Genomic DNA, 13132 nt, shown 5'->3' on the forward strand with positions numbered 1-13132 from the left:
AGAGAAGGCTCTTCCCCTGGGACCCGCCAAATGACATTGTTTAGTCGACGGGACCCGGAGAAGGCCAGCTCTGTGGGACCTAATCGGTCGCTGGGATTCGTGCGGCATGTTATTGAGCTGCCTATTTGCTCTAGTGAGGCATCAGACTAGAAGCTGGGAGACTGTGAATTCTAGCCCGACCAAGACATGAAAGCTGAACTTTGGGTCAATTACTGGGATACTGTGAGTTCTAGTCCTGCCTTAGGCATGAAAACCAGTGACTTTGGGCCAGTCACTCATTATTTTCAAGAGGATCATTTAAAAATGAACCATTATCAGTGATATGGTCCTCCACAAAGGTTGTTCTCTTCTGAGGTTGCTGGGGCCAAGAGACTCAAAATGTCGTGGGTAATAAAATGCAAACGATGCAAATGTCACACAAGTTAATGTGCACACTTGTATGAAAATACGCCTCCTGTTTTGGACCTTTAAATCTGTGAGGCATGCCATGAACCCATTTCAGGGGTTAACACCATACAATTGAGCCCCAATCAACCATCCCACGGCAATCAAGTGAACAATTATTATTATTATTATTATTATTATTATTATTATTATTATTATTATTATTATTTAGATTTGTATGCCGCCCCTCTCCGAGGACTTGGAGCAGCTCACAACAACAACAGATACAATAAAATACAAATCCAATATAAACTATATTAAAAACCCCATTATTATAAAAAACTAACAATTCTAATTCATACCAATCTCATATGTTGAGTCAGGAAAGGTAAGGGAAGAAACCAATCCCCCCCCCCCCATGCTTGGCAGTATAGATGGGTCTTCAACATCTTACGGAAGGCAAGGAGGGTGGGGGCAATTTGAATCTCAGGGGGAAGTTGATTCCAGAGGGCCGGGGCTACCATAGAGAAGACTCTTCCCCTAGATCCCGCCAGATGACATTGTTTGGGATTAAATTAAATTATTTGGGATTACGGGTTGTCTAAACATTTGGGGGGTGGGAGCAACAGAAAAGGCAATGGCAAAACACTGCCCCCAAACCCTCCAACTTAACAAGCTTAACCGAGCAACAGCATTTATTTATTTATTTATTATTATTTTATTTATTATTTAGATTTGTATGCCGCCCCTCTCCGCATTTAGAGTTATATACCGCTTCACAGTGCTTTCCCAGCCCTCTCTAAGCGGTTTACAGAGTCAGCCAATTGCCCCTGACAATCTGGGTCCTCATTTTACCCACCTTGGAAGGATTGAATCAACCTTGAGCCTGGTGAGATTCAAACTGCCAAATTGCAGGCAGCCGGCAGGCAGCAGAAGTAGTCTGCGTACTGCTCTCTAACCATTGCGCCACCATATTGCACAAATATCACTACGACACCTTCTACTGATCAGATTCAACATATTGTGTGAACCCAGCCTATATCTGATCATAACAAAGCAAGCTAATCTAATATAGGTAGTTCTCAATTTGCAACAGTTCATTTAGAGACCTTTCAAAGTTACAACGGAATAAAATAGGATGGGATGGGATGGAACACAATAGAATTTTTATTGGCCATGTGATTGAACACCCAAGTCTACGGAGAGGGGCGGCATACAAATCCAATAAATAAATAAACAAACAAACAAGCAAATAAATAAATAGTCTTTAGTTTGTAGCTCAGGAAAGATGGAGGAAGGAAGGGAAGGAAGAAAGGAAGGAATCAAGAAAGGAAGAAATCAAGAAAGAAAGACATCAAGAAAGAAAGAAATCAAGAAAGAAAGAAAGAAAGAAAGGAGGGAAAGAGAAAGAGGGGGGAAGGGAGGGAAAGAAAGTAAGGAAGGAGGAAAGGAAGAAAGAAAGAAAGAAAGAAAGAAAGAAAGGAGGGAAAGAGAAAGAGGGGGGAAGGGAGGGAAAGAAAGAAAGGAAGGAAGAAAGAAAGAACAAAGAAAGAAAGGAGGGCAAGAGAAAGAGGGGGGAAGGTAGGGAAAAGGAAGGAAGGAAGAAAGAAAGAAAGAAAGAAAGAAAGAAAGAAAGAAAGAAAGAAAGAAAGAACATTCCCCAGAATTCCTTCAGGGAGGGGGGTTTTAAAATTAGGCCATAATCTAAGAATTATCCATGCCGCCATGGTTCAACCACAAGGGTCAATTAATTACCTCCGAGCCATCATCAAAATTGTCACACACGGCATTTACATAAGGTTTGGAATGGGTTCACCGTCCTTCATTATTTCAAGCTCGGCTAGTAGCACACACAGAATCCTGCAGGTCTCCTAGGATTCTTTCTTAAACTATAAACAGCAGCTCCTGATGTTGGCTTTCTCTCTGTTTCCCCATGTTAACAAACTCTTCAAGCTCAAATTTATGCCATGTAGTTTGTTAACACAAGCTGCTATGGTTCCCAATAGTATCTGAGCTGCATCACAAGGAAGGGAGCGTTTATAGCGTTGCTCTGATTGAAGACTTTATGAACTTATGCCAGCTGCTAAGGACACTTAATTAGCAACTAATTTTTTGTAAGAAAGATTGCTTTTAGATTTGTATGCAGTTGTAGGCTCCTACTAGTACGGTCAGGTACAAAGTACCGGTAGCAAAATTTTGATTATTTTTTCTTTTTTTCCCTTCTGGGCTCTGGGTATGTTTTTCCTATCACAGTAAATGAGGTTGACTGTGTATAATTTTAGAAGAGCTGTGCATGCGTGCGTGTGTACATACACTTTATGTAGTAGATAATCAGGAGTGAGCTACTCCCAGGATGGGGTAGCAAAAATGCAGCTCCACTCCAGAACACCCAATTGTTGTATGCCGCCCTGAGTCGCCTCGAAAAGGGCAACATAGAAATTAAATAAATAAATAAACAAACCAACAAATAAATAAATTTGCACTGAAAGATGTTGAAACAAAATGCATAATCCACGCCCACAGTGTGGTAGTAAAAATTTTGATAGCCCATCACTGTTTGTATGTGTGTGTGCCTCCACTAACTAAGCCAGTTAGTAATGGTTTATTGATTAAATTAAGTTCATCCAAACTGAACCATTTTCTCCCTTTAGCGACAAAACTGTTGGGCTCGATTTTGGTCGTACGTTGAGGATTGCCAGTATTTAATGGAACATCTACTTCATTAATGGGCTGCTGGTAACACGGTCCAGTGCATAATCCCGGTAGAAAATTCTGGGATTATTATTATTATTATTTATTGGATTTGTATGCCGCCCCTCTCCATAGACTCAGGGCGTCTAACAACAGTAATAAAAAAACAGCATGTAAATCCAATACTAAAACAACTAAAAAACCCTTATTGTAAAACCAAACATACATACAAATAAACATACCATGCATAAATTGTAAAGGCCTAGGGGGAAAGAATATCTCAGTTCCCCCATGCCTGACGGCAGAGGTGGGTTTTAAGGAGCTTACGAAATGGGATGCGCATACAGCTGTAAGATTTCAGTGATTTTTTGCTGATTTTTTGCTTCTGTGCATGCGCGGAAGCAAAAATATCAGCAAAAATCACTGAAATCTTGCTCATGTGTCCTCACATGAGATTTCACTTGCTGCGCATGCACAGAAGCCAAATATTGTGCTGACAGGCGGACACATGCCCATTGGATACCTGCGCGCCCACAACGGCCTCGGAGGGGATACCGGGCCTACCTGATGCAATATTCCAAATTGCACAGAGAAGAATTGTAATGACTTCAACCATGTAAAACTGCTTAGTCACGGTCAATGTGCATATTGTAATGTAATCTGATTGGCTGACAAAAGTATATACAGTGATCCCCCGCTCGTTGCGAGGGTTCCGTTCCAGGACCCCCCGCAAAGAGCGGGTTTTCGCGAAGTAGCGCTGCGGAAGTAAAAACACCATCTGCGCATGTGCAGATGGTGTTTTTAACTTCCGCAGCGCTAGCGAGGAGCCGAAGATTGGGGGCGGCGCGGGTGTTTTAAAACGTCGCCGCCGACATGGGGGGCTTGCTAGCACTCCCCGAACCCCCAACCCGGGTTTGGGGGTGCTAGCAAGCCCCCCATGTCGGCGGCGACGTTTTAAAACACCGGCGCGGCTTTCCAATGAGTCCCGAAGACAAACGCGGAAGTTTGACGTTTGTCTTCGGGACTCATTGGAAAGCTCCGATCGTTTTAAAGCAGGCGCGCCATTCTCCGCTGACTTCTAAAGCGGGGAAGTTCGCTAGGAGTCAGCAGAGAACGGCGCGCCTGCTTTAAAACGATCGGAGCCGGCCAGCTCCGATCGTTTTAAAGCAGGCGCGCCGTTCTCCGCTGACTCCTAGCGAACTTCCCCGCTTTAGAAGTCAGCGGAGAACAGCGCGCCTGCTTTAAAATGCGCGCCTGCTTTAAAACACGCGCCTGCTTTAAAAAAGGGCACGCATGCGTAGATGGTATTTTGACTTCCGGGTTCAAAATTCGCAAATTACCCTGTTCGCAATGGTTGGGGACGCAATAACCGGGGGATCACTGTATACATAATGCACCTTTGCATAGGTGTGGCTTGTGGCCTGGCTTGAAGGTATTGTGGCTTAGTATGGTTTAGAGTGGCTTGTGAATTAGTGTGGCTTGTGGTGGCTGAAGACTTGTAGCTGAATATTGTAACTGACGATAGTAGATAGAGAATTGTGAGTGCCTCTACTTACGAACTTTTCTAGATAAGAACCGGGTGTTCAATATTTTTTTGCCTCTACTCAAGAAACATTTTCCACTTACAAACCCGAGCCTCCGAAATTGTAACCGGAAAAGGCAGGGAGAAGCCTCCATGGGGGCTCTCTAGGAATATCCTGGAAGGAAACAGGGCCAGAAAAGGCGGGGAGAAGCCTCTGCAGAGCCTCTCTAAGAATCTCCTGGGAGGAAACAGGGCCAGAAAAGTTGGAGAGAAGCCTCTGTGAAGCCTCTCTAGGAATGACCTGGGAGGAAACAGGGCCAGAAAAGGGGGGGAGAAGCCTCTGTGGGGCCTCTCTAGGAATCTCCTGGGAGGAAACAGGGCCGGAAAACGTGGGGAGAAGCCTCTGTGGGGCCTCTCTAGGAATGACCTGGGAGGAAACAGGGCCAGAAAAGGCGGGGAGAAGCCTCTGTGGCGCCTCTCTAGGAATCTCCTGGGAGGAAACAGGGCTGGAAAACGTGGGGAGAAGCCTCTGTGGGGCCTCTCTAGGAATGAACTGGGAGGAAACAGGGCCAGAAAAGGCAGGGAGAAGCCTCTGTGGGGCCTCTCTAGGAATGTCCTGGGAGAAAACGGGGCCGGAAAAGGCAAGGAGAAGCCTCCGTGGGGCCTTTCTAGGAATTTCCCGGGAGGAAACAGGGCCTCCACCCTCCCTGTGGTTTCCCCAATCACACACATTATTTGCTTTTACATTGATTCCTATGGGAAAAATTGCTTCTACTTAAGTAAAACTTTTCTACTTAAGAAACCTGGTCATGGAACGAATTAAGTTCGTAAGTAGAGGTACGACTAATACTTTGTATAGTAACTTATAGAGAGATAGCTACAGTGTAAATAGTTAGTGTAGGTTTGCTACGAAAGAAGTAAATATTTTCCTAAAAAACTCTGCAGTACACTCCTTCAATTATCTTCAAGACAAATGTTCCTGATCTCCTGGTCTGAGGCAGGCTAGTTAGCTGCTTTGGCTATCTGGGTGGGCTAGCTTCTGCAATACGTTACTCCAACATGATCTACTTGCTATCTGTGCTCCATGAAACAGACATAAAACATTTTGAAACTCTGCCAAGCCCTCATACAGACTTCCTCCATGGTTCTCAAACCAGCTGTTGGTGTTGATGAGATGCAGGATTATTTTTTTACATCTAATAAAAATGCAATGGAAATTAAGTTAGCAACGTAAAATATGTTAACGGTTGTGCTGTGAATGCCGATCCGAACGGCCTTTCCGTCTCTCCTTCCCTCTTTCTCTTGAGGTTTCGGTCGTTTCCTTACAATCACATAAACAGCAAAGCTGTTATGAATGTAGTCAGCATCCCGCTAGTGGGGACATTATAGGTGAATTGTGCCACATTTGCATGTGATTTTAAAACAGGACCAGGATTTCCAAATTATATTGGGGGAGAGGCGGAAATAGCCACAATGGGCTTCTCATTCGTCAACTCCTGTTTTCTTTTTTTCTGACGGAATAAACTTAAAATGCTGATGGAGATAGCAATGAAATATAGTATAATGAAACTCAAACAAAGCCGCGGTATATTTTTTGACAATTGCCTTTGAGATTTCCTGATGGGTTTCTCCACGGAAAGGGGTAGCTCAACTTTTATTCCATCAGTTGTATTTGATTTGTTAAATTTATTTCTCGCCCTGGGGCTACTCTACAGCTTACAACAATAAAAGAGAGAGAGAGAAATGAAAAGAAGACTCAAAGGAGGGAGGGAGGGAGGAAAGGAAGGAAGGGAGGAAAGGAAGGAAGGAAGGAAAGAAAGGGAAGGAGGGAAGGGAAGGGAAGGAGGGAAGGGAAGGAGGGAAGGAAGGAAGGAAGGAAGGAAGGAAGGAAGGAAGGAAGGAAGGAAGGAAGGAAGGAAGGAAGGAAGGAAGGAAGGAAGAAATGGACTGTGGGATCCTTGGTGCCTTCTGATTTAGATATTTTCTTGCAAAAAATTCATTAATAGATAACATGATTAGGACCACAAGTATTAGGGCAACAAGTATGATGAAGGAAATGGAGCACCTCCCTTATGGAACCAGGTTGCAATGCCTTGGTCTCTTCAGCCTTGAAAGATGGCAATCATGCATGGGATAGAAAAGGTGGCTAGAGAAAAATTCTTTTCTCTATCACAGAATTATTTTTTCTATCACACAATACTAGGACAAGGGGGCCCTCCCTAAAGACCAGAGGTAAGAAAGTGAGGACAAATCAAGGGAAATATTTCTTCACCTACAGGGTTGTTCGTTTATGGAATTCCCTTCCAGAAGAGGTCGTGACAGCTGTCAGCCTTGATAGCTTCAAGGCAGGATTAGACAGATTCATGGATGCCCAGTGTATCAGTGGTTATTGAAATGGATGTCCATGTGCCGCCTCTATGTTGGTTGAGGCAGGCAGGATTCCCTTGAGTACCATTTGTTGGGGGTCAAGGGAAAGGGAGGGTCTTGCCTTCTCTTTCTACTCAAAACCCCCATGGACAATTGGTGGGCCATTGTGTGACACAGAATGCTGGACTCGATGGGCTTTGCCCTATTCAGCATGGCTCTTCTTATGTTCTTATGACCAGGAGAGAGGGAGAAGGAGGAGGAGGAGGAGGAAAACAACTGTGGGGTCTTTGGTGCTTTCTGAGTTTGGTGGAGGGTTTTGCAGAACCTTCATTACCAAACTACAGGTAGTTAACACCATCAGTGCACTGAAGACATTAACTTTTGGGCAGTGAGACATCTGCAAGACATCAATGAAGCTCAGAGAGCAACAAGAACCCTGTACTACAAATATTCTCTTCTATACAATCCCTTTTTTTAAGGGCATCATCCTGCAGCAAACATTGATGTATGCTTTTGAATGTTATCTATTATATTGACATTAATAACTGATCCTCAGGAACTATCCCTATCTCAATAGGCCAAGGTAGCCTTCAACTTATGATTGGTCGCTTAACGATAGTTTGAAGTTATGTCGGACGTCCCCAGAGCTACTTTTGATCCAGTTTTAAATTCTAACTTGGGTCACACAATCCCATTTTGGCCGCTTGGCAATCAGCCCACATTGGCTGCATCCCTCGCAGTCACATATCGATGATTTTTCAGCAGTTACTGTATTTTTCTGAGTATAAAATGCACCTTAGTTTTGGGGGAGGAAAATAGGGGGAGGGGAATCTATCTACCAGGTATTAAATCTGGCTAGCATCCTTAGTCTGGTCAGCTTCAGCACATTATTTTATCTCTGGCTAGGTCTGGAAAAAAAACCTTTTTGGAGGAGTAGCAATGAAAACAACCCTGCAAAGATTTAGGGCCGGGGGGGAAAACTTCAGAGAAGCAATGAAAAAATCCTGGAGAAGAAGGAAGAAGGGAGGAGGAAGAAGAAGAGAAAGAAGAGGAAGAGGGAGGAGGAGGAGGACCAGATTACCTCAGGGACCGCCTTCTGCTGCACGAATCCCAGCGACCAGTTAGGTCCCACAGAGTGGATCTTCTCCGGGTCCCGTCAACTAAGCAATGTCGCCTGGCGGGACCCAGGGGGAAGAGCCTTCTCTGTGGCAGCCCCGGCCCTCTGGAACCAACTCCCCCCAGAGATTAGAACTGCCCCCACCCTCTTTGCCTTCGTAAACAACTTAAAACCCACCTCTGCCGCCAGGCATGGGGAATTGAGATCCTCTTTCCCCCTAGGCCTTTACAATTCTATGCATGGTATGTATGTATGTATGTATGTTTGGTTTTTATATTAATTGATTTTTAATCATCAATACCAAATTACTATTGTACACTGTTTTATTGTCGCTGTTAGCCGCCCCGAGTCTCTGGAGAGGGGCGGCATACAAATCCAATAAATAAATAAATAAATAAATAAAAGGAAAAGAACTCGACTGCACGAAATGCGACTTTAGTAACCGAGTATTTGATGCATGGAACTTACTACTGGACTCTGTAGTATCATCTCCTAACCCCCAAAACTTTACCCTTAGACTATCCACTGTTGACTCTTCCCAATTCCTTAGAGGTCAGTAAGGGGTGTGCCTCCCGCCCCCTGTCCTAATGTTTCTATTTTACTAGTATCATGTATATAAACATTGTTATATCTTTGCATACCACCAATATGTACATGACAAAACAATAAAATAAATAAAATAAAGAAGAAAACTTGGTTGACACCTAGGACTCTGGCATATCCACCACTAGCACCAGTCAGTGGTATTTGTGACTTTTTTAAAATGTTCAGTTGACTGAGCTTCGTGTTTAATGAATAAAATAGTTAATAATAACAGAGTTGGAAGGGACATTGGGTGTCTTTTAGTCCAGCCCCCTGCTTAGGCAGGGAACCCTACACCACTTCAGAAAAATGATTATCCAACATCTGATGGAGCATTCACAACTTCTGGAGGCAAGCTGTTCCAGGGATTAATTGTTCTAACTATCAGGAAATGTGCCCTTAGTTCTAAGTTACTCCCTCTCCTTGTTTACTTTCCACCCATTGCTTCTTGTTCTACCTTCAGATGCTTTGGAGAATAGTTTGACTCCCTCTTCTTTGTGGCAACCCTGAGATATTGGAAGGCTGCTATCATGTCTCCCCTGGTCCCTTCTTTTCCTTAAACTAGCCATGCCTAGTTCCTGCAACCGTTCTTCATATATTTTAGCCTCCAGTCCCCTAACATAAATCAGTTGCCTCTAACCGTACTACATCTGAGTGAACCCACCATAAAGATGGGAAGGTGAGTGTTGTGTTGGGCCTGGGCAGCCATGCTTTCTGTGTGCTCCCACAGATGGGAGAGACGCGGCACAAAGTGAATGTGAAAGCCTGGCTGACAGCCAGGAAGATGTGGCAGACAGCCAGGAGGATGAGGCCACTGTGACGCAGGATTCAGCAGACAGCCCAGGGATTTGACATGCAGTCCCTCAGACAGTCTTTCATCCCTGGGTTCGTCTTGCAGATATTGATCTGCGTTGCCGAAGAGCTATGCAAAGAAGGGATCGCTTTAAGGAGTATTACAAGTCATTGTAGGAGCACCTGGGCTGGGTGTGGTTCTTATACTGAGGGCTGGGTGTGGTTCCCTTAATGAGGGCTAAAGGGATAAAAGGGAACAAAGGCCAAGGCAAACTATGGCTGTTTATCTGTGTTATTTTGTGGTTCCTGCTCTGAAGTTTCTGTTCCGTGCCGTTGGAGTTTTCAACCCAGCTTTTTCAGACAAGTGGGAGGTGAAAACTCTGGGACTTGCTGTTTGCTCCAAAGATTCAAAAGGACTCCTGAAACGTCTTGGCTCATTCCAGGTTTGTCTTTGTTTGTTTTTCCTGTGTTTTTCTATGCGGCTGAAGTAAGCCTTGCACTCTCATTGTTTTCGGACACTAAGAACTGTTTTGAGTAACCCTTTTTTGTTTATGTAATACAAGTTTGCTGATTAGCAGAGCACGTGTGTGTTTGATTTCTTTTCCTTAGACTGTTACGCATTGCCTGAGCCCAGTCAGGCAGAACAGTGAGGGATTCCGAGTTTCCATCCTTAATGACCCCTTTGTCATCCTCCAGGTGCCCTGTTCCTGGTTGTGTTGGACTCGGACACATCAGTGGCAAATACGCCTCCCATCGCAGTGCCTCAGGTTGTCCCCCTTGCAGCCCGGAGGCAGAAGGAAGGGTCTCTCAACGGTTCCACCTTTTCATGGAAGTCGCTCAAGAACGAGGGTCCGACCTGCCCAACTCCGGGCTGTGATGGTTCAGGTCACGCCAACGGAAGCTTCTCACTCACAGAAGGTAAACGTCAAGCATCCAGCATGACTCTTTTTCTCTATAAAGGTTAAAAATCCCCGTGTGTGTGTGTGTGTGTGTGTGTGAATTTTTAAGACAGATATTCCTTGGCTTATGACCACAACTGAGCTGATAATTTCCATCGCTAAGCAAGACAGCTGACCCAGCACCCAAATACAACAAACAGCAACGTTGTCTATATGGAGCTACCTTTGAAAAGTGTTTGTAAACTTCAGTATCATGCAGAATGCGGCCCTATCATGGGGCTCCCTACATTCGGTCACGTCTTTCCAACACTCCGTGGCTTGCACTGGTTGCCGATTAGTTTCCGGTCACAATTCAAAGTGTTGGTTATGACCTATAAAGCCCTACATGGCATCGGACCAGAATACCTCCGGAACTGTCCTCTGCCGCACGAATCCCAACGGCCGATAAGGTCCCACAGAGTTGGCCTTCTCTGGGTCCCGTCGACTAAACAATGTTGTCTGGCGGGACCCAGGGAAAGAGCCCTCTCTATGGTGGCCCCAGCCCTCTGGAATCAACTCCCCCAGAGATCAGAACTGCCCCCACCTCCTTGTCTTCGTAAATTGCTTAAGACCCACCTGTATCACCAGGCATGGGGGAATTGAGATACCTCCCCCAGGCTTATATAGTTTTTATGCATGGTATGCTTGTATTGTATGATTTTAATTACAGATTTTTTAAATGTTTTTTTTAAATATTAGATTTGTTACATTGTCATATTTTTATTATTGTTGTTGTGAGCCGCCTCGAATCTGCGGAGAGGGGCGGCATACAAATCTAATAAATTATTATTATTATTATTATTATTATTATTATTATTATTATTATTATACCCTCTGTAGTTAAACAAATGTTGCCTTTATTAGGAGCGCCCGCAGCCCTGGCAAATGGTCTTTCTGTCTCTCACTGCACTTACAACCCCTGTCTGGCAGGGAAATTAATAGTTGTCTGCCACACAGCTACCAGTATAAAGTGCTATATACTTTATAAAGTATAAAGTATCTAAAGTAAAGTACACTGCTCAAAAAAATAAAGGGACACTCAAATAACCACATCCTAGATCTGAATGAATGAAATATTCTCATTGAATACTTTGTTCTGTACCAAGTTGAATGTGCTGACGACAGCATGTGAAATTGATTGTCAATCAGTGTTGCTTCCTAAGTGGACGGTTTGATTTCACATAATTTTGATTTCTGTATAGTCTGGAGGACAGAAGGAAAAGGGGGGACATGATCGAAACATTTAAATATGTTAAAGGGTTAAATAAGGTTCAGGAGGGAAGTGTTTTTAATAGGAAAGTGAAACACAAGAACAAGGGGACACAATCTGAAGTTAGTTGGGGGAAAGATCAAAGGCAACATGAGAAAATATTATTTTACTGAAAGAGTAGTAGATCCTTGGAACAAACTTCCAGCAGACGTGGTTGTTAAATCCACAGTGACTGAATTTAAACATGCCCGGGATAAACATATATCCATTGTAAGATAAAATACAGGAAAATAGTATAAGGGCAGACTAGATGGACCATGAGGTCTTTTTCTGCCATCAGTCTTCTATGTTTCTATGTTTCTACTTGGAGTTATATTGTGCTGTTTAAGTGTTCCCTTTATTTTTTTGAGCAGTGTATATACTTTATACTTTAAAATATAAAGTATGAAGTATACGTTATATTTTATAAAATATATAAAAAGCGATATAGTTTATATATACTTGATATAAAGTATAAAGTATATTTATACTTTACTCACTCCAAGTATATTTATACTCCAAATATACTTATCTGGAGTATAAGATGCCTCTTTTGGGGGGGGGGTGTCTTATCCTCTGAAAAATACGGTAAGTTAGAACCAGTGAAGGGCGGCAAAAGTGTTTAATGTCAAGCTGTGTCCGAGGCTTATTTTGTGGGTATGGCTTGCTGGCCATGTGACCAGGTGGGAGTGGCTTGACAATCATGAGACCAGGGGTGGCTTAAAGGTCATGTGACTGGCTTAAAGATGGCTAACTTGACGTCACTGAAGTCAAGAGTTTTGAGTTAGATTAGATTAGATTAGATTTATTGGATTTATATGCCGCCCCTCTCCGCAAACTCGGCGCGGCTCACAACAAAGTAAAAACAATACATAATAACAAATCCAATACCCACCAATCCAATTACAATTTTAAGCTAAAAAATTCATAAAAAACAACCCCAGAATATTAAAAAACAAGCACACAATCAATCTAACACCAAAACAACATGGGCAAGGGGAGATGTTTAAGTTCCCCCATGCCTGATGGCAGAGGTGGGTTTTAAGGAGTTTGCGAAAGGCAAGGAGGGTGGGGGCAGTTCTAATCTCAGGGGGGAGCTGGTTCAAGAGGGTCAGGGCCGCCACAGAGAAGGCTGTTCCCCTGGGTCCCGCCAGACGACATTGTTTAGTCGACGGGACCCGGAGAAGGCCAACTCTGTGGGACCGAACCGGGTCGCTGGGATTCGTGCGGCAGAAGGCAGTCCCAAAGATATTCTGGTTCAGTGCCATGAAGGGCTTTATAGGTCATAACCAACACTTTTGAATTGTGACCGGAAACTGATGGGCAACCAATGCAGACTGCGGAGTGTTGGTGTAACATGGACATACCTGGGGAAGCCCATGATTGCTCTTGCAGCTGCATTCTGCACGATCTGAAGTTTTCCGAACACTTTTCAAAGGTAGCCCCATGTAGAGAGCATTACAGTAGTCGAGCCTCGAGGTGATGAGGGC

General features: G+C 43.9%; 1 protein-coding gene across 1 annotated transcript in view; it reads left to right on the top strand.

Annotated features, from left to right (window-relative positions):
* Positions 1 to 13132, top strand: part of MYT1 (myelin transcription factor 1) — a 128615-nt gene that overhangs the window by 107330 nt on the left and 8153 nt on the right. Inside the window, 2 exon segments of the mRNA XM_070744282.1 lie at positions 10152 to 10227; positions 10229 to 10373. Of these exon segments, the coding sequence (XP_070600383.1) occupies positions 10152 to 10227; positions 10229 to 10373 (221 nt within the window).

The sequence above is a fragment of the Erythrolamprus reginae genome, chromosome 3, assembly GCF_031021105.1.
Source record: "Erythrolamprus reginae isolate rEryReg1 chromosome 3, rEryReg1.hap1, whole genome shotgun sequence".
Taxonomy (NCBI): Eukaryota; Metazoa; Chordata; class Lepidosauria; order Squamata; family Dipsadidae; genus Erythrolamprus; species Erythrolamprus reginae.